The 20,947-nt window shown below is 55.2% G+C and overlaps 3 protein-coding genes across 6 annotated transcripts in view; 1 reads left to right on the forward strand and 2 right to left on the reverse strand.

Moving 5' to 3' along the window:
• The first annotated feature begins 282 nt into the window (after positions 1-282).
• On the forward strand, positions 283-3,643 carry CRIP3 (cysteine rich protein 3). Its single transcript, XM_036415368.2, has 8 exons — positions 283-861; positions 1,099-1,193; positions 1,596-1,653; positions 1,749-1,880; positions 2,643-2,714; positions 2,831-2,925; positions 3,022-3,079; positions 3,254-3,643. Exons 1-8 carry the CDS (start codon positions 735-737, stop codon positions 3,313-3,315), a joined length of 699 nt encoding a protein of 232 aa, XP_036271261.1. The 5' UTR covers positions 283-734; the 3' UTR covers positions 3,316-3,643.
• Positions 3,644-3,926: 283 nt separating this feature from the next.
• Positions 3,927-9,491, reverse strand: SLC22A7 (solute carrier family 22 member 7). 3 transcript variants are annotated; one of them, XM_036415366.2, is made up of 10 exons: positions 8,999-9,491; positions 8,261-8,364; positions 7,988-8,142; positions 7,706-7,874; positions 6,947-7,070; positions 6,548-6,657; positions 5,930-6,144; positions 5,675-5,783; positions 4,760-4,966; positions 3,927-4,355 (listed from the first exon to the last, which is right to left on the reverse strand). In XM_036415366.2, exons 1-10 carry the CDS (start codon positions 9,389-9,391, stop codon positions 4,313-4,315), a joined length of 1,629 nt encoding a protein of 542 aa, XP_036271259.1. In that variant the 5' UTR covers positions 9,392-9,491; the 3' UTR covers positions 3,927-4,312. The 3 variants fall into 3 exon arrangements, with proteins under 3 accessions (XP_036271259.1, XP_045429310.1, XP_045429311.1); XM_045573354.1 differs by having other exon boundaries at positions 8,971-9,319; XM_045573355.1 differs by lacking the exon at positions 8,261-8,364 and having other exon boundaries at positions 8,999-9,319.
• Positions 9,492-19,865: 10,374 nt separating this feature from the next.
• TTBK1 (tau tubulin kinase 1) overlaps positions 19,866-20,947 on the reverse strand; it is a 37,016-nt gene continuing 35,934 nt past the window's right edge. For both annotated transcript variants that reach the window (XM_036415364.2, XM_036415365.2), the window contains exon 15: positions 19,866-20,809. In XM_036415364.2, the coding sequence (XP_036271257.1) occupies positions 20,422-20,809 (388 nt within the window). In that variant the 3' untranslated portion in view covers positions 19,866-20,421. The remainder of the gene's footprint in view (positions 20,810-20,947) is intronic.

Raw genomic sequence — 20,947 nt, forward strand, 5'->3', positions numbered from 1 at the left:
TCCACATTGGAGATTGAACCCGCAACCCGGGCATGTGCTCTGACTGGAAATCAAACCATGATCTCCTGGTTCGTGGATTAATGCTCAACCACTGAGCCACCGTGTTGGGCTGTTGAGCTACTTTTAACAAATATTAAAACATCTTAAAATAAACTAAATTAGGAATATGTAATTGGTGACTGAATTATATGTTTAAATTTACTAAGCATTATAATCTTACAATCAAACCATTGTTTTTGTAGCATTTATATGCTTGGTGCTGTTTGGGCACTCTGCATCATTATTAACTTAAATAATTTTCACAACAATCCTCTGAGTATTGTACAGAACAGAGGCAGAGGATGGTTAAGTAATTTACCTGAAGCCAAAGAGTAAGTAGCAGAGATGGGCTGCAGATAACCACCTGTGAGAGTGCCAAGATGGAATTAAACCATTTCAAAGGACCCCTAACCCCTCGCTTTGGGTTTGAAATAATAGTGCTTTCATGGTGTCTACACTCAAGGCATTTTTCCTCTCCATACCACGCCAGAAACTAGTACCCAGTGTCTTCATTTCTCCCCTTTCTCACAGTCTGGCTTCAGACCTTCTCACTTCTCGGAGGGTGAGAAAGGCTTAGTCTTTTGAAGTAATTGCGAAGTCACCAGCGTCCCCCAGGTGGAGTAGTGCTAAATTTCTGGCAACTAATGGGCTTCTAAGAACTGGGGGTTCAGCCCAATGAGGCTCCAAGCTGAGTCATGGGTGGAGCCAGTGGTGAGGGCAGACCGGAGTCCCTGCTGGGTGCCTACTGTGTGCAGCAACCAGCTTACCTGAACGGAGCCATGAGTTGGACCTGCCCACGTTGCCAGCAACCTGTTTTCTTCGGTGAGGCCGGGGCCGAGGAGCGGGAGAAAACTGGACGAGTGTGAGCCGCTGGGTTCCCTGAGGACACAAGGAGCAGGCGCGGGTGCAATCCCAGACTCTGTTCTATCTGTGGGACTGGCATTCTGGCGGGATGGAGCTGGTCCCCTGGAGATACTCCCCACCATCTCCTGGAAGCAGGATGGGGCTGAGGGGAATAAGAGGGCGACTGGCAGCCCTGTTCTACCTTGTTCCCTACAGCAGAGAAGGTGAGCTCCCTGGGCAAGAACTGGCACCGCTTCTGCCTGAAATGTGAGCACTGCTACAGTGTCCTGTCCCCAGGAGGGCATGCAGAGGTGAGACCTAACTGGGGCACACAACCCTGTCTGTCACTGTCCTCCAGGCACCAGCCCCATGGTGGCCCTGTTGGTTCACCAAAGGCAGCCTCAGTGCCAACTCCCAAAACCACTTACAGAGTGGGCCCTACACCAGCCAGGGTTCGGGGATCCTGAGTACTGGTGAGCCCCATGCCGTCTGAGGGGGAGGAGAAGGAAGCAGCACTGCTTCCTGGCCTGCTCTTGCCCTTTCCCCTGACCACAGCGGCTATTCTGCCATGCCAGCCCATCCTTATCCCTCCCAGCCCCACCAGCCCTGGCCAGGAGGCAGACACCTGGCAGTGTGTTTGGTAGGAAGACCTGTGAGACACAGGAGAAGCCCCCTTATCCCTGAGCAACCCCTTTTCCTCTGCTTGTGCCTAGCACAACGGGAGGCCGTACTGCCACAAGCCATGCTATGGTGTTCTCTTCGGACCCAGTGGTAAGTACCAGCTTGGAAGGGGACAGAGTGTGGCAGAAACCCTCCCTGTGGCAGGGCCCTGGAGACTCAAGCCTCACGCCCTCTTCTCTCTGCAGGGGTGAACATTGGTGGTGTGGGCTCCTACCTCTACAACTCCCCCATTCCCACCCGTGCCAACACCACTCCCCTCGACCCCAGCAGTTTCAGCCCCCCAAGACCCAGGACTGGTCTCCCCCAGCGCAAGAAAAGTAAGTGAGGCTGAGCCCCATTTCCCCTCCTCCTGACCCTTGCTAGGCAGGGAATGGGGTAGAAACAGGTGGCAGTCTCTCACATAGTCCAATGGCTCACATTCCTACAACTTGGTTTATGGCAAAATCTTCCATCATCCAAGACCAGTTTCTTTATGTTTCCTCATATCAGCTGCTGAGTTCAGAGGTAAAGTGGGCAAATGGCACTATCACCCGCTTTTACAGGTGAGGAAACTGAGGTCAGAGAGGGCAAGTAACCTTGTGTAGTCACAGCTAGTCAGAGGCAAAGCTGGTCTGGAAGTCAGGCCTCTCCGAGGCCGAGGCCAAGGCCACGGAAGGAACGACTTATGAGGAGTCATTGAGACAGGGCCAGTCCCTCACATTCTTCCACTTCTCCCCTCTGTTACTTTCTCCTGTCCCCTACTGTGGGCAGTGACACCGTGCTCCCCAAACACCTGACACCCTTGCCCTGGGCAGCTCTTGTATCAGCTCAGGTTTCCTGAGGATTGAGTTGCTGACAGGGTTGGGCTGGTGGGCACCTGAACCCTTGGGAGGATGAGAAGGAAGCAGGTGGTCCCTCCTGCAGACAGGAGGTGGGATCAGAGGCGACTCGGCTTTGTCTGAAGAAGGCATACTGGTGGCAGGCTCTGGAATGAGCATGGCTTAGGGAGGAGGACCGTGCCGAATGCAGACTGGTGCTAGGGGGCCCTACTTAGGCCCGGCCTCCACTTCAACCCTAGCCAGGGCCTCTTCCCCTTAAAGGCCCTTCCCACACGAAGACATTCACTGGGGAGACCTCGCTGTGCCCTGGCTGTGAGGAACCTGTCTATTTTGGTAAGTGACAAGAGAAAGTGTAAGGAGGGGGAGTACAAGGTGGGCATCAAAGGGCAGGGAGGTGGTGCAAGGCTCCCAGCCCTGCCCATAGGGTTACTAATCCTCTCCGCCACCAGCTGAGAAGGTGACGTCTTTGGGCAGAAATTGGCACCGACCCTGTCTGAGGTGCCAGCGCTGCCGGAAGACCCTGACTGCTGGGAGTCATGCTGAGGTGAGCAGGGAGGGGTGGGTGGTGATGCTGGGAGGAGAGAGGTTGGGGATAGTAAAGAGCCAAGCTGAGAGTGCTCTCTTTCTCTCTGTGTCCCAGCATGACGGCGTCCCCTACTGTCACATCCCCTGCTACGGCTACCTGTTTGGCCCCAAAGGTGGGCAGCCCCACCCTAGACACTGGGCTTAAAGTATGGCATGTGGGTCTGTGGGGATGTGTGAACAACTTCCCCTGTAATCAGATATATCCCAGGTCCTTCCTAGTTCCCTCCAGCCCAAAGCCCAGTACTCCCTGGCCCCAAGGCCCTAGGTGATGAGGCTCTCTCCCGCAGGTGTGAACATTGGTGATGTGGGCTGCTACATCTATGACCCTGTGGAGATAAAATCCAAATGAGATGCTTACAGAAGTCTCCCTAACTCAGGCCTCCCATCATCCCCTTCATGATCCAGAGGGAGCTACAGAATTCTTCAATCCCACGGAGGTAGGGGAAGGTGGGATTCTGGCAGCGTGGGCCTCAGCTCCATAGCAGATCAGAAAGTCTAGACTTTCTCTGCCAACTCCTCCCTTTCCCATTCCTATCTTCTCAGGGGAACCGGCCCACCCCATTTTGAATGTTGGCCTCTTGGCCTTTCCAGTTCCTTTCCCCAGCAAATTCTGTAACTTCAAGGTACTAATAAAACTTGTGTTTATTCAGGCTTCTCCAATAAAATGCTGGCTCCCATGTCTTCATTTCTTCTTTGGGCATGAGGCCTGGACAGTGGGTTGGCGGGGGGGGGTGGGGGGGTGGGGGGGTGGGGGGGTGGAGGATGCATTACCCTGCAAAGTGCCAGGGAGGTAGTGAGACCAGCTATGGAACAAAGAGCTCTGTCCTCTTGGCCCTCCAGCATTGCACTGTGGACAGCATGCCCACAGATGTCATCAGAGGCCGGTCCCTTCTTTAGCACCACGTCTAGAAGCCCCTTATTCCGCACGTCATTGAGGGTGACAACAGATAGATCCTGTGGTGAGGTCTGTTAAGAGGTTTCATTATCCATTTGAGAGATGAGCAAACTGAGGCTCCAAAAGGGAAAGTCACATGCCCAAGGTCACACAGCAAATCAGTGGCAAAGTTTAGGTCAGAAGTCAGCACCAGACTCAGTGGCTTCCCATTCAGGGCTCATCCCACAGCTCCATACCGCTGCCCCAACCCAGGGGAACCTTTATTTATAGAATCCCCTTAGCCGAGAGAGGCGCCAGAATTTCCAGCAGCCCACTGCATTCTGGAACTTGTGTTGCTAGAAGTTGGATGAGCACAGAGAGTGGCACTGGTGGCAAATCCAGCCTTGAGCAGGGGCTCAATGCTCCCATCCCTGGTCCAGAACTTCTGTGGAGTGCCTGCTCCTGAGGCCACTCAGTCATGGACCTGCTTCATGGGCACCTGTTCCTCCTGAGGGCTGGGCGGGGCACTAGGGAGGAAGGAGTCATGAATAATGATGGGGTTCAGCCCCTGAGTCTACCACCGCAGCCTTCCCCATTAGTGCTGACCTATGGCTCCCCCCACTATTGGTATATAAGTGTGTGTACACCCACAAGGGACTCCTACACATGCTTATACACATCCCTGATGTGCAGGTATACCGGAGTGTGCACACATCCACCTCTTCCTCGACAGTCTTGGGTATTTATGTACCCACATCGATATGAACTTGAGCATGCTTTTATACACACAATGTACATACTTCACGTCATGCACCAATGCATACTTGCACACATGCACCAGATACAGACATGTCTTCCTCTGAATCCTATCTAAGATGAAGGTACCTGAGCACCCATACCCACATGCAAATGCACACACCTCTTCCCCTCCACATCCTGGATGGTCTCTGGCAGCTGGGCCTTCTTTGTCTCTGGCAGCAGGAGGGCAGTGCAGGCAGCCAGCAGGGCAATCCCCCCATAAGTGAGCTTGGGCAGTGACGGCCATACTCCATCCAGCAAGGCCGCCAGTGGAGCCAAAGAGCCCCCAAGCCGGCCCACCAGAGCAGTCAGCCCCATCCCTGTCTGTCTGTTCAGAGAAAGGATGGGGGAGGGGGTTGTTGCTCACAGCTACTTGGAGACATGCCTCATGGGGCTTACCCCTGGCTGGCAGGGAGTACCCTGTTGGTGCCCCTTTTTCTCCCCAGACAGCTAAGAAAGATGAGACTTCTTTCAGGTGGTCTTCTCACCCACCCCTGGCCAACCTTCCTCCCCAAGTCAACACCCACCAGAGGATGGGGCCCCCATTCTGACAAGAGTACCAGTCGGGTATCATTGAAGGAAAAGAAACATCACAGGAAAGGGGCGGGGGGGGGGGGGATAGTGTGGAATGAAGAGGGTCAGCAGCTCATAGATGATGCCAAGTTGTCAGTAGGTGCAAGGCTTTCTAATCATACTGAGCTGCCTGCATGCCTCCTCCTCACCTGCCAACAGCTAGTTGAAAGGGGTCTAGACCCAACTCCCAAGGGCAGCTCTGCCCCGGCTGTGGGGAGATGGGGTGGGGTGCGCAGAAGGAGGCCCAGAGAAGCTGTCTGACCTCTCTCAGGGTCACTTAGTGAAGGAGGTAAAATGCCCCCCCCCCCCCAGGCTGAGGCCAGCAGAGGCTCTGATTAACCCCGTATTCCGTGTACTGAACAAGGACTGGGTGCCATGTGCTGTGTGTATGGGAAGGTGCTGGTAAGAGATGAGACTAACAGACCCTCTCCCCAGGGTTGCCTGGGACTCAGGCTCCCCTCACCTGAGCACAGTAGGGTACAGCTCCGAGGTGAACAAGTAGGCAGTAGTGAAGGCAGCTTCAGAAAAACCTTTCCCCACCACCGCCAGGGCGGTGCTCCAGTACACCTTCTCTGGAGGAAGAGGGGTTCCGGATGGAAGGCGGAGCCCTCAGAGAGGGCATGCGTCGTTGGCCTGGAGCCCAGGCCTCCGGGAAAGGGCGGGGTTCTTGGCCAGGAGGCGGGGCCAGGGCGGGTAGGCGGGGCCAGGGCAGGCTCACCGGCGGACACCAGCAGCCTGCAGCCCAAGGTGAGGGCCGTGCCCAGCAGCGTCCCTGCCTGCGTGAGGCGGCGGCCGGCGTGGCGCACCGACAGGTAGACCAGCAGCTTGGCGGGCAGCTCCACGGCCCCGAACAGCAGCTGCGTCTGATACATGTTCAGCCCCAGCCCCGTCAGGTCCAGGCTCAGGCCGTAATAGGAAAAGTTCACGCCAAACCTGAGGGGTCACAGTGCCTGCCACTCAGGGCCCTCCTTCCCTGGCCGCTCAGGGAACTTGGCCTTTAGGAGAGACCACCTCCCCCTTGTGGCCAAAGCTTCTTTGCCTAATCTTCACAGCAGCCCTGAGAGGTAGGAACTAACAACATCCCCGTTTCACCTGTCCAAGGTCTCACAATAAGGAAAGGGCAGAGCTTGGATTTGAACCCACGTGACTGATGCCTGCTCCATCTTCTGACCTTCCAGAGCCCCAGCCCCCCAGCCCCCCAGCCCCCATCCACCACCCCCACCCTGCTCTCCACAGAGTTTACTTGTCCAGTTACCTGTTACACTCAGCATCATCCTGAAGTCAGCCCCTCCCTCCGCGCCCCATCCCCGCCTCTCCAGGCCAGCCCCCTCCTCACCACACCATCATGCAGCACAGTGAGATGTGTCGGAGCCGCGGTGTCCGAAACAGGTCCAAGTAGGAAGGTCTTCGGACCACCCGCTCTGCAGCTGCTACTTTCCTCAGGGCCTGGTGGGGGAGGGGAGTCGGTGGCATGGAGTTGCCTGTGTGGCCTCAGCAAGGCACATGGCTCTCTCTGGTCTCTTGCTCCCTTCTGCGTTGTAGCGGGGAGACGGATGCACATGGGAGCTGAGTAGGGAAAACCGGCGAGGGAGTGGCCCACCAGAGGACATCCTGGGAAAACTCTACATTGGCCCAGGGAGCTTTTCCTGCACACAGAGTGGGCCCCAGGAAGGGAGTGCTTGACACACGCCACACACATGGACTTGGATGCACTCGCACGCACGTTCACCCTCACCTCCAGGCTCAGGCTGTCCTCACCCACAGGCCGCCCATTGAGCCTGGCGCAGCAGAGCAGGTACCTGCGGGCCTCTTCCACACGGCCCTGAGTCAGAAGCCAGCGTGCGGACTCAGGCACCCACCTGGGGGACAGCAGGAGGCGCTTCAGTCAGCACCCTAAGCCATGTCTCCCTCCCGGCACACCGCAAGCTGTTCCTCAGCCTGCAGCATCTTCCCAACCCTCCTCACCTGATGAACTTTATTCTTTGTTAAGGCCCAATTTATTAGCCACTTTCCCCACTCTTCTTTGCCCAGGCCTAGATTCCCCATAGCCTGGGAGTCACTTCCCTATTCACCTGAATTGGTGTCACCCCCAAGATCTCAGCCCCCAGGACCAGCCCCCCACTTCTCCCACAGGTGACAGGAGGGCATAGGATGATTGAGAGACAGACCCAGAGGTGTCATTCAAAGCCAGCTCATTTGGGGGAGGCCATGAAATGCCCACCCTGCCTGGCCTTCCCTCTACCTGGACTTCCTACCTCCATGCTGGCTCTGTCCTCCAGGGCACCAGCCTCAGTTTGTGCTTGGCTCTGTCTCTCATGTCCCTAGTGTGTGTGTGTGTGTGTGTGTGTGTGTGTCTGTGTGTGTGTGTTTCTCTGCATCTCATGTCTCTGGGTCACGGATTGTTTTTCATTCTCTTTGTCTCAGTCTCTCTGTCTTCGAATCTCAGCCTCTGATTATTCTGTCTCTGGCTTCTTCTCACTCCCCAGCTGCTCACCAGAGGCTGACGATGCCTGGGACACAAGGCAAGGTGACAGCCAGCAGAAGCCATCGCCAGTCCCGTATCAGGTACCCAACCAGTGCCAGCAGCATCACTCCGCCCGTCCAGAAGGTGCTGCTCAGGACACCTGCCACGGTGCGGTGTCCCACGTCCAGCCACTCCAACTCTGTCCACGGCCAGACAGGAAGACAGTCAGCCTGGGACACACGGCGCAGTCTCACCCTTGACAGTTGCCTCCCTCCAGCCTGGAAGGCCCTGCCCATCCCTTTGCCTCCTCACCCAGTGGCATCACGATGATGGTGAAGCCAGCCAGCGCTGTGCCGGTGAGGGTGCGGGTGATGACGAACATGATGTAGTTGACCGAGGCTGCACAGGCCAGGCCCATCCCCAGGGCACTCACGTAGGCCACCAGCAGCAGGCGGCGCCGCCCAAACCTGCACAGGGTCATGCGGAGTTAGTTCCCTGCAGAGGGGAGATCCCAACTGAGGTAGACTAGGCCCAGAACCCAGCCAGTGGGAGAAGGTTCTCCCCCCCCCTCCCTCATTGCCCCACCTGTCAGACAGGTATCCGAAGGCCACAGCCCCCACCAGCACACCGATGAAGAAGAATGTAGAAGTGGCTTTGTTCAGGCCTTTCTGCTCACACACCAGGTCCCACTGCAGAGACAGGCAACGAGGGGCCTCCCATGGGCACAGGCCCCTCTCCAACTGGCACCAACCCCTCCGCGCCAGACCCTGGGTCCTTCTGAGGTCACCTATGCCATCCTCGTGCCTCTGACTGTTCCCTTCAGCTCGGGGCTGGGAGACTTTGTCCCTCCCCAGTCCTGCAGCTGCAGCTTCTTCCCACAAGGGCTTGACCATGACCCCAGGAGGCCTGTGCTCCCCCTCACCCCACCCCAAGAGATTCTTTCCCCACCGGCATGCACCCCAGTTACAGACAGATTCTGTAAATCCTAGACCAGGGGCCCAGATGAGGCAGAAAGAGGAGGAGACCCCTGTTGTTTCTCCACCTTTTGCTGCAGAAACACCCTTCTCCACGCTCAGCCCAGCTCCCTAGGAGCTGCCTTAGCCTCTCCTGCTGCAGTTACCTCCCAATTAATAAAGCAGCTCCTCGCGTGTAATATCTTCATCAATAATTTTTTTTTAAAGTAGCAGCTCCCATGTATGGACTCTTTATTACAAGCTCTGTGCTTTAAATTAATATATTGATGAGGGGAAACCTGAGACTCTGAGAAATAAAATAATGAGACCCATCCCACTCACGTGTCCCCCAGCCTCCTGGCCCAGGTACCTCCGTGGCAATGGTGGAGGAGAACTCCGAGTGGTCGTACTCCCAGCCCAGAGGGCACGGCTCTGTGGAGGGCGCCCCCGGCAGCTCCCCAGGACTCTGCCCTTCTCCCCCCAACGTCGTGTTGGGGAGGGCCTGGGCGGAGGTGAAGCGGAAGCAGGAGCTGAGTGTGCCATCCGGCTCCCGGGGAAGGTGGGCCTCCAGCCACATGTCCTGGCTGACGTGGGCAGGGGCCCCGGGCAGGACACAGTGGTGGGCAGGCACGGCAGCCAGGAAGATGGGCAGGAGGAAGTTCATAGGAAGCAGAATCCGGGGCCACAGGGCCAGCAGGGCCACATTCCGCAGTTGGAAGGGCCCAAAGCCACCCACCTGGCCTAGCAGCTCCTCGAAACCCATGCCGCCCACAGATAACTGTCCCCCGTGTGGGCTCCTGTGTAGCAGTCAGCACAGCTCAGCCCACCCACCGTATGGACCCTTGGACTCTGGGGGCGGGAGCAAATAGACTAATGGGCGGAGAGCCTGCAGCCACAGTCCAGCCCTTGGGGGCTGGCCCGGGACTGGCCCTTCCCTGGCCACCTTCGGATCCCTGCCTGTGCAGCCCAGTGTCTCTGAGGAAGAGGGCTGCCATCCATTCAGGGGTCACTGACTCCATGGCTCTGGGACTTACATAGTGGCACTCAGGGACCAAGTGGGGTAACCTTGGGCTGCCATGATGGGTAGCTGGGTGTGTAGGAGCTGAGCCCATAGCCCCCTGATCAGCAGAGCTTCAAGGGTCCCTAAGAGGAGGAGCCTCCTGGGCATGGTGCCAGCTCTCCTTGGATGCCCTTTGTCCTACGAAACCCAGGTGAGCCTTGCCTATTTGCAACCACAGCCTGGCCAGCAGCCCAGGATTCAAAACCAGGTGAAGGGTTTTTACTGCTGAGCTATGAGTGCTCTCTGTACCCTGTCAGATTTATGTCCCCACCTGGAGCTTATGCTCTGGCATGAGACACACCTGGAACCACCCTGAGCAGCCTGGCCAATCTGGGGATCCCAGACCCATCACCCTCCCCCTTCTTCACTCAGGTGCTCTTCCTATGCACACATTCCCTCCTGCCTGCCCGCAGCCCTATTTCCAAGAGCTTCCTAGATTACCTCGAGGACGTGGGTAAGGAAAGAGAGGGATTGTCATAGGATAGTGCAATGCCTAAGGCTTGGGATGTGTCTGTCTTACCCACTCCATTCTCTTAGCCCTGCCACTGAAGCACAGCAGAAACCAGCAATGTCAAGTGTTTCTGATCTGATTCTTCAAACACCAGGTCAACCGAGTTGGAATGTTATCAAATTATGTTCCAAGGGCTCCAGATTTCCTCTTTTTTAAAACATATTTGTATTGATTTCAGAGAGGAAGAGAGGGGGAGAGAAACATCAATGATGAGAGAGAATCATTGATCAGCTGCCTACTGCACACTCCACACTTGGGATCAAGCATGCGACACGAGCATGTGCCCTGACCAGGAATCAAACCGTGACCTCCTGGTTCCTAGGTCGATGCTCAACCACTGAGCCACGCCAGCCGGGCATCAAATAGGTTCCTAAGGGCCTAAGTTTTCTTAAAAAATAAAAATAAAAATTGAAAATGATACATTTCATATAGCCCCCACTTTGAACAGATAAGGAAAGTGGGTGTGTGGCCTGCTGGGATCACATGGTGACTCCGCAGCAGAACCAAAGAGGAGACTGGGACCCCTGACTCTGGCCCAGGCCTTGGACCTCAGCTGCTGAGCTGGGGATGTTCCTGTCTGCACCGGGCTGAGCCCCCTCACAGAGCTCTGAGGAAAGGGCTGCTCAGTGACACGGTGTGTTCCTGGTGGTGTCACGGGCATGGGAGTGAGGGCAGTGATTTAGAGGTGGTGACAGGAGGGGATAAAAGTAAGAGGTATTTGTTGAGTCTCTAGTGTTACCCCACTAGAGTGCGGTACGAAGGTGTCTCAGACACAGTCCCTGCCCTCAGTGAGGGTGCAGCCTGGCAGGAGGGTTAAAATGAGTCACAGAAACCTTCCTACCTGTCTCACCCCTTTCAACCCGCTCTCCGCGTACCTGCCACAAGATACATTTCAGAACAGATGTGACAGAGCAGTGTCTCTGCTTAGAACTTTCCCCCGCTCTCAGGGCCAGAGGGTGAAAGTCCAGCTCCCTGGCTTGACCCATATAGCCCCAAGACCGGCTTCTCCCCGCCTGCCTCTGGCCCCCCCAACAAGGCCCCTTCCCTCAGTTCCCCAAACTCAGCATGTTGGCTCCTCACACGTTGGTGCAGAGGCACCTCTGGCCTCCCTCTCATTCCCCTGGTGGATGCCCACCGCATTCGGAGCCCAGCCCCAGGGTAAAACCACTCCTGTCCCATTTGCTGTCATTCACATGTGATCCCCACGCTGTTGGTTCCTCCCTCGTTCAATGTTATATAATCAGATTATTTATATTGAAATATAAAACAGCACAGCACTTTGCAGCTCCTGGGAGGTAAGTTTTGCTGCCGTTTCATCTCCATGTTCACTCAGAGGCTCCGCAGCCAGCGAGGCCAGCCCTGGGCACTGGCTGGGGTGCCTTTGTTTTCACAATGGGCGTTTCTCTCCTGCCTTCACATAAAAAATAGCTGATAGTCATATAATGGTCCCCTCTCCCTCTGCACTGGCGCCTAGGAAACCCAAATCTAAATCTGTAGCCCTTTCTACAGCGAGGAGTTCTGGCATTAACTGTACCCCTGGCTTCATCTTACTCCCTGTCTCCAGCCCATGTGGTAGCTCGCCTCTCCGCTGGCATCAAGGAACGATGGTGACCATGATGTGTGGAGGCAGATGATGGATCTAGACAGGCAAGGTGTGGAATGCCAAGAGTCTAACCACAAGGCAGATCAGCTCTGAATCACCAGCTGAGAACTTGTTTTGGCCAAAACTGGTTTGGCTCAGTGGGTAGAGCACGGCCTGTGGATTGAAGGGTTCCGGGTTCGATTCCAGTCAAGAGCATGTACCTTGGTTGTGGGCACATCCCCAGTGGGAGGTAGCTGATCGATGTTTCTAACTCTCTGCTTTCTGTTCCTCTCCCTTTCTCTCTCTCTCTAAAAAAAAAAAAAAAAAAAAGCAATAAAATATATTTTTTAAAAACACCACTTGTTTTGATTAAATTTTTAAGTATCCCCATCTTCCTGGAAATTCAAACCTGAGCTCAGAGGCCAAGATGGAGGAGACCTTCATTTATACCAGACTAGATGGGAAGGAGCCTTGTGCACTGGAAAAAGAACAACTCCTTAGTTGAAAATATTACTAGAACTATTAGAAGATTTGGGGAAGAATGAGTTCCTAAGGCAAACAATTCCCTATTTGGGATTGCTTGGAATAGAGACTTCTTACACTACGACTTCTTACTCTTTTACTGCTCTCTGCATTGAGTGACCTCAGCTAACCTCCCTATCTTGGGGTTTCACTGACCATTAACCGTTGCAATAACCCATGTAATCATTTCCTATGTTGATGGAGGTACTGATGGAATCATTGTAATGGTAAGTATGATGATGAGATGTGTAGTAGTGATGGAGGTGGGAATACTGATGGTAGAAATGATGGTGACGGGGTGATTGAAGTAAGGATGAAGGTGTGGGGCTAGGGATAATGGTGATAGTGATGTGGTTATGAGGGCAGTTGTGACGATGAGGATTATATAGATGGTACTGATGATGGTTGTGGTTGTAATCATGAAAGTGGTGGTAATGGTGATGGCAATGATGGTGGTGATGGTGGTGATAGAGCCTAGTTTGGGAGAAGAGTATCTGCCATTTGAGTGACGATGGTGCTGGAATGGTGGGTAGGAGAGTCAGAGGAGGGTAAGGAAGATAGTGATAAAATTGGTGGTGGTGGTAATGGGTGATGTCACACCACTTTGGCTTCACTCTGCATGGAATAAGGAGGAATGCAGAAGATGCCTCCTGGGCTGATGGAAATGGGCTTGGATTATGGTTTCCTTCTAACCTATGGCCAAATTCCCATGGCCATGCTGACTCTCCACCCCATCACCTCATCGCATGGGCAATGATCAAGCTACTACATCTGCTGAGGTCTTGGAAGTCGTTCTGACCTTCCTTCAACATTGAGTTAGTCTCAGCTCTTGGCCTGGTCTTGATGCCAGGACAAGAGTGGCCAATGGGAAATATCAGCAGGCCCCAGTGTCTGCTGGTCAGAGACATGACACCCTCCACACTCCCACCTTTGTCTCTTTCCTCCAGGGTGTCCTCAGGACCTTTCCTCCCTATTAACAAAGGCCCCTCCAATGTCTCTGACCTGGTAGCCCCTGTACCTAGCTCCTGACTGAGCAAACCTGCTCAAGCCACTTATTTCTCTGTGCTCCTGTCCTCAGAGCTCGCTTGGCCACAGGATAGAAAAGAGAAATACCTTTCTGGGGTAGTGGGGGGAGTAGGGAAGAGGTCGGCCATACCCTGGCTGGTTTGACTCAGTGGATAGAGTGGCCTGTGGACTGAGGGGTCCCAGGTTCGATTCTGGGTTACAGCCAATCGGTGATGCTCTTTCATCATTGATGTTTCTATCTCTGTTCCACTCCCTTTCTCTCTGAAATCAATATATATATATATAAATTTTTTTAAGAGGTCCATCAGGGGACCAGCAGGTCCTAACATGTGGAGCATCAGGTAGGCCCTAACTGGGCCTTGGGAAGTAAGTGTGCCCAACAGGTCTCGGGCTCCTAGGGAGGGCAGCGGGGAGATAAGGGGGTTCTCTGCAACCTTAGTTCTAAAGCCATCCTCCTGGGCACAGCCTACCCCTGCCTCAGGCCTGGTCCTGCCCCCTTCACTCCGCTCTCTGCTCCTCAGTTCACACCTGTGACCACCACACTGAACCACAAGCAGTTCTCACACCTTCACAACTTCCTTGCTCATGCTGCTCCCTCTGTGAGAATGTCCTCTGCTCTCCACCTGGCTGACTCTTCTCTTTCAAATTTAGTATAAGAGTCATATTGAAAGCCTTCTTTGAAGTTTCCAGTCTCGGCTGGGAGTCTGCCTGAACCTTGTGTACCAGTGTACATAGCACATGTAAAGTGGAAGTTAGTCTACAAACCTTCCTTCACAGCTCACTGTGCACTGTTTCAATTTCCCATCTCTGGCAGCCTCTGGCACATGAGGGGCTCAGCAATTAATTGGACGAATGGATGATTAAAGGAATGCAAAATAATGAAGGAATGATCCATAAAATTCTTCCATTCTTGCCGAAACCAGTTTGGTTCAGGGGATAGAGCGTTGGACTGAAGGGTCCCAGGTTTGATTCCGGTCAAAGGCATGTACCTTGGTTGCAGGCACATCCCCAGTGGGGGGTGTGCAGGAGGCAGCTGATCGATGTTTCTCATCGATGTTTCTCATCGATGTTTCTAACTCTCTATCCCTCTCCCTTCCTCTCTATAAAAAATCAATACAGAAGAACATAACTCAGCCTTAAAAAAGAATGAAGTACTGATACATGCTACAACATGGATGAACCTTGAAAACATGTTAAGTGGCCGAAACTGGTTTGGCTCAGTGGATAGAGCGTCGGCCTGCGGACTGAAGGGTCCCAGGTTTGATTCTGGTCAAGAGCATGTACCTAGGTTGCAGACCCATCCCCAGTAGGGGGTGTGCAAGAGGCAGCTGATCGATGATTCTTTCTCATTGATGTTTCTAACTCTCTCCCCTTCTCTCTTCCTCTCTGTAAAAAAATCAATAAAATATACTTTAAAAAACAAACAAAACAAAACATGCTAAGTGAAAGGAGGTAATTACAAAGAACCAAATATTGTGGGATTCCAATTATATGAAATGCCCAAAATAAAAAATAAAAAAATCTATATAGAGACAGAAAGTAGTAGATTAGTGGTTGCTTAGGGTTTGGGGGGAAATGGGAGTGACTACTAGTGGGTGATGGAAATGTTCTAATACTGATTGTGGTGATGGCTGCACAACTCTAAATACACTACCTTTACATGATCATATTCCTAGGTAAGGGCTGTCATGTTTTAGTGTATATGCTTTTTAAATATATATTTTTTATTGATTTCAGAGAGGGAGGGAGGGAGGGAGGGAGGGAGGGAGAGAGAGAGAGAGAGAGAGAGAGAGAGAGAGAGAGAGAGAGAGAGAGAAACATCAATGATGAGAAAGAATCATTGATCAGCTGCCTTCTGCACGTTCCCTACTGGGGGTTGAGCCCACAACACGGGCATGTGCCCTGACCAGAAATCGAACCCATTATCCTTCAGCCCACAGGCTGACACTCTATCCACTGAAACAAACCAGCGAGGGCAGTTTATGTACTTTTAGCATTTGCCTTTTTACTGCAAACATGGCTTGCTTTTGATATCTAAAAAATAAATAAATAAATAAATACATATATATATATATATATATATATATATATATATATATATATATATATATAATTTTACAAAGAGGAAGGGAGAGAGGTAGAGTTAGAAACATCAATGAGAGAGAAGCATTGATCAGCTGCCTCGTGCACGCCCCCCCCCCCCCCCCCCCCCCGCCCGAGGATCAAGGTACATGCCCTTGACCAGAATTGAACCTGGGACCCTTCAGTCTGCAGGCCAACGTTCCATCCACTGAGCCAAACTGGCTAGGGCACTTTTGACATTTTTGAACAAGGAAGATGAAAGCATGTGAGTGCCTTAATGAAGGCTGGTGAATCAGGCCCAAGAGCCCCCTGGTGCCCGTTTGGAGAAAAGGGGCTTCCAGGAGGCCACTGTGGGACACAGAAGAGGGTTACACAGGTTCCGGGATGTTAGAGCTGTGTCTGGGGGTCTTCGCAGAGGGAAAGCATGACTTTGGAGCCTGGGCTGTCTTACCTCAGACCCCAGGCAGGGCCAGGAGGCTGCCCTGGGACAGAAATTGTTTATGGTGTTACCCAGATGAAAGATTCACACTTAGTGAATCTAAGGTCCAAAATGCAAAAGGTATAGCAAATACACTATTGTAAAGCTTCCTTCCCCCCTAGCCTGCCTCCCAGAAGCAACTCATCTAAACAGGCACATTAGCCCTAGCCAGTTTGGCTCAGTGGATAGAGCATCGGCCTGTGGACTAAAGGGTCCCAGGTTCAATTCAGGTCAAGGGCACATGCTCAGTTGCAGGCTCAATCCTAATGTGGGGTGTGCAGCAGGCAGCCAATCAATGATTCTCTCTCATCATTGATGTTTCTATCTCTCTCTCCCTCTCCCTTCCTCTCGGAAACAAAAAATATTTTTTTAATAAAAAATAAAATAAAAAATAAATAGGTGCACATTATACACACAATTTTTTTTTTTACTCTTTTAGAGACCAGTCGAAAGTGTCTACAAAGAGCCACCTGCTATAGATCTTCACAGTACCAGACAGTGGGGTCCCCATCATATGGGAGGCTCGAAATAATCAGTCCCAACAAACAGGCATTTAGATTTCATCTGAACTTCTGCTACAGGTCCACTGTCTCTTACCCAAACCATCGGGATCAATTTCTTTACAATTAAACACATGTGTATGTAATATTTAAAAAGGCAATTCAGTGCATATTCCATGCATTATGAAAACCCCCAATAGAATCTAAGACAGCACCCCATAATCACATTATTATTTCCACTGCAAACATGTATGATAAGTGGAACTGATAATGACTATAGCCCAGCCAAACATTTGGCTCGATGTTTGAGTGTTCATCTTGAACCAGGGGTCTCAGTTCAATTTCCGGTCAGGAACATGCCTGGGTTTTGGACTTGATCCCTGGTGGGGAGCGTGCAGGAGGCAGCCGATCAATGATTCTCTCTCATCATTGATGTTTCTCTCTCTCCCTCTCTTTTCCTCTCCTCTCTGAAATCAACAATCTTTAAAAAGAAAAAAATTACATATATTTTAAAAGACTACAAATAGTCTTGTCAAAGACTTGTGCCAATCTAATGGAAAAACTCTGTTTTCAGAACTTTTGGGGCTTCAGAACTGAGGTAGGCTTTGTGGATCTGTACAGAGAATGCTGCAATGACTACTTTTAGACAACCTTGTGAGTTTAGGATACCTTTCCTGAAGGGCTGAGCCACAGGCCACGTTCATTTGTGATTTTCATAGGTTTTGCTAGAATAGTGACCATTGTTCTTCCTTGCCTGTGAGCTGTTGCACGTTATGGTTTTCCAAACACACTCATTTTCACCTGTTAACTTCTGGGCGCTGACCATTTTTCCTCTCTTCCTTCCTGCACAAAGCTAGACTGAGAGTCTCTGGCCCTTGGTCAGACAGCCAGGGGAGCCAAGGGGGCGCAGCGTTGCCATCAGAGACAGGAGGAAGTCCCTCCCACCAGCGTGACCCTGAGCTGGTTACCTGCCTCCTCCGAGCTTCCATTTCTGCTGGGAGAGACCATCTGCCCCCGTCACAGGCCGTCCCCGTCCACACGTGCCCACCAACTCCTGCTCTTCTCTCCTGCCACCCCCGCCGGGGCGGTCTCTGCCCTCTCCCAGAAGGAAGAAGAGTCCAGGCAGAAGGAAAGGTCCACAGGCTTTTTAATGGTGTGATGGCTGCTTCCCTTCTGAGGCCCGATCAAATCGTGACAGCGGCTTCCAGGATGCCGGGGTGGGGCGGGCAGGTGCAGGGCGGGCAGAGGCCATGCAGTGACTGGGGGCGGGCGTTACATTCTGTTTGGCATGTAAACATTCTTCTGTGGCTTCCCTGGAGAAGGGGAGGGCAACTCCCTGTCCCCAACCCCTACCCGCCACCAGGGCTGGTCCCCAGAGAAGACTGAGCAAGCCAGGCCCCTGGAAGGAACTGGGAGGGGGGGGGGCGCCCATGAGCCTGGGGTACAGCCTTCTCCTGCACCCTCCTGGTGCACAGTGAGGCTGGGGAGGGAAGGCATGTCTGGGGTGGGCAGCCCCGCCATGAGGAGGAAGTGCTGGAGTGTGGTGGTGGTGGGGTGCGGTGGGGGGGGTAGGGGTGCGGGGGTGGGGATGGGGGTGGGGGTGGTGGGGGTGGTGGGGGTGGGGTTGGGGTGGTGGGAGTGGTGGTGGGGTGGTGGGGTGGTGGTGGGGTAGGGGGGGTGGGGGGCTGGGGGAGGTGGGGGTGGGGGTGGTGTTGGTTGGGGTGGGGGTGGTGGTGGGGTGGTGGTGGTGAGGATGGGGGTGGTGGGGGTGTGGGTGGGGAGGTGTAGGTGGGGGTGTGGGTGGGGAGGTGTGGGTGGGGGGGGTGAGGGTGGGGTGGGGTGGTGACGCTCTGACAGAAGAGGCTCAGGACCCGCAGAGCTCCGTGGAGGGGGCAGGTGCTCCAGGGAGGAGGCTGCAGCTGGGGATGGGGCCCTGGGAGACATGGTTTTCTCTGCCTTGGATCCTTCCCGGGGAGAGAAGCAGAATCCTCTAGCCGCTTCCCACACTCGCCCCTGCCCCTCCTCCCCCAACTCTGGTGACATTCAGTGACGCGAGGCCTGAGGTCAGTTAGGGCCCCGGGAGGGCTGGTCTCCCAAGGGCAGACAGGGTGTTGCAGCCCTGCCCACCTCGGTGCTGGGTGACGGATGGCAGGGTGGGCCACCCCCTTTTCCTCCCAACACCAAGCCAGGGTGAGGCTGGGGGCCCTACATTCACAGTTCGGTTGGTAGCAAGGAGCAGGTCCAGGAGCTGGGTGCCAGAGTCATGCCCTGGTCCCCGCCTGGCGGGAGCTGATTGTCATTCAGAGCAGCTCTGGGTGGGAGGGCATGGCCCCCCCACCCCTGCTGGACCCAGAGGGCAGTAGAGGTCTCGGGAGGGTCTCGGGTTGACAACGAGGCCTCCGTCCAGAGAGGTTTCCTGAGTGTTCTGGGAGCTTCTGCGTCAGCGTGGGGTGGACCTCGGGGGCTGTCCACCCTGGAGTCCTCCCCTAGGCTGGTCTGCAGAGGAGCCACCACCTCGGCAAGGAGGCAGCTGCCCAAGCCTGCTGACTCTCCCTGGAGGGCTTCAGCGGGCACCACCAGGCCGCCCCCTGGGTCAGCTTCCCCATGGGCATCCTTTCTGGCGATGGTGGCTAGTCCCTGGGGCATCGTTGGGGCCTTCCTTCCTTCCTCTCTCCCTGGTTGTCTTTTCTTGTTCCCCACGACCCAGGGAAGAACAGAGGGGCAGGGCAGAGGACTGAGGCTGTGGGTGCTGAGCATGGAGGCGGCCTGCCGGGACCTGTCCGAGAGAGCAGGGTTGGCTGTCCCTTCTGCAGCCAGTGTACTGGCTGGCCCAGGCGTGGGCAGCTGAGCTTGTGATGGGCCCGATGAGAGCTGTGCAGGAGCCAGACCTGGGAGGAGGCCCCAGGCCATTGGTGGAGCAGAGCAGCCCTCACACCCTCCGGGGACATGGTGTGGGGCTATGACAAGAGGGATGAGCTAAGGGTGAGCTGGGGGAAGAGAGGACGTGGGCTGGGCCCATCGCACAAGCACAGAATCTGGAAGCTAGAAGGGCCTTTCTGCCTTGAGTCCAGGGGCCGGCTGTGTCTGTCTGTCTGTCTGTCTGTTTCTGCTCTCTCTGCCCACAGGGGGACATGATGGTCACAGCCAGGTGAACAGGGAGGGTGGCCTGGCCAGAGCTGTGTCCCTGAATCTCCAAAGGGCCAGTGAGAGATGGTGACCAGCCACTCTCCACCTCCACTGAACCAGGAGAGAAGGGAGCTGGCTGGAACCGCAGGAGGCGGAGCGGAGCTAGACGCCGTAAGGAATTCCGGGTGCTGAGGGCCCTGAGCACTGGAGGGGGGCCAAGGACAAGTGACACTCTTTAAAGCCCTTCCTCCAGCTCCCCTCTGGGAAACACGTGCCCGGGCACCCCATAGTTCCGACGGAGACCCCCAAATACGCGGTGCGGGGACTTGCACTTCACGGCCGCCCCGCCCACAGGGTGTCCAGAATGAGCTTTGGGGCGGGTCTTGCTTGGCCTCACACCTGAGTAAACCGATGGCCTTCGGTCCCCCTCCCCAGCCCCAGTCTAGCCGCTGCGAAGAGGTCCTTCCCAGGAGGCTGTGGGGTTGACCCCTGGGGAGGCTGGAGCCTCCGCTTGGGTAAACTGAGGCTGCCTTTCCCAGAGGGGGGCTTTGGCTGGAGAGGCTGGAGGAGGGAGAGGCTCTGCAGGAGGTGTAAGCAGAGTGCTGGGGTGGGGCGTGGAGCGCAGCGGAGGCCTGGCGGGAGGGCGGGCGGTCCCATGAGTGGGGCCTCCGCGCAGAGCGGCTGGGCCTTCCAGCGGAGGGGCAGCAGGTGCTGGGGAAGGAAGGGGAGGCGAGCTCTGCCCCTGCGGTGAGGCGCCCCCCACCGGCGGAGCCTGGCTGGGCAAGCACGGGCGCAGGCAGGAAGCTGGGGCCGCGGGGGCGCTATCCGCGCCTAAGGCTGTGCTGGGAGCTGATCCGGCGTGGTCGCTGCGGGCGGGGCGGAGGGAGGCCCACGTGGAGCCCGGCGTCATGATCTGGCCCCGGCGCAGCCCTCCGCGGCCCCGGCCCGGCCTTTGGTCGCTGCGCGCTGAGTCTGGGGCTTCCCTCTGGGTCCTTTCCTGGCTCCCCCCGGGGAGGGGGTGCCGTCGGGCTCGGCCCGGGCCTGGGAGGCGCCTCGGGGCGGGGGGGCCCCGGGCCGGGCCTGGTGCGAGGGCGAGGGGCTCTCCCTGCGGGACAGGGACCGGCTGCCGGGGGACGCGCTGGCGGGGCGCGCGGCGGCGGGGAGGCCCGGGCTGCGCGGGGCGGGCGGCCTGGTGCTGGCGGGGCCTCGCCCCGGGCCCTGGCCCCGGCCCAGGGGCTGTCTGGGACCGAAGTCAGCGGGTGTGGCCGACCCAGGGGGCTTCTGCAGCTGGACCCTGCGGGGGAGTGGGGGGCAGAAACAGGAGAGAAGAGAAGGAGGGAAAAGGAGAGTCATTTTCAGAATGGCACTGAGCCCTCCAGTCTTGTACCCGCAGGCCTGGCTGAGCCCTGGCACAGAGAGGTAAACTGAGCCA

Source organism: Pipistrellus kuhlii, unplaced genomic scaffold (genome assembly GCF_014108245.1).
Source record: "Pipistrellus kuhlii isolate mPipKuh1 unplaced genomic scaffold, mPipKuh1.p scaffold_m20_p_5, whole genome shotgun sequence".
Taxonomy (NCBI): domain Eukaryota; kingdom Metazoa; phylum Chordata; class Mammalia; order Chiroptera; family Vespertilionidae; genus Pipistrellus; species Pipistrellus kuhlii.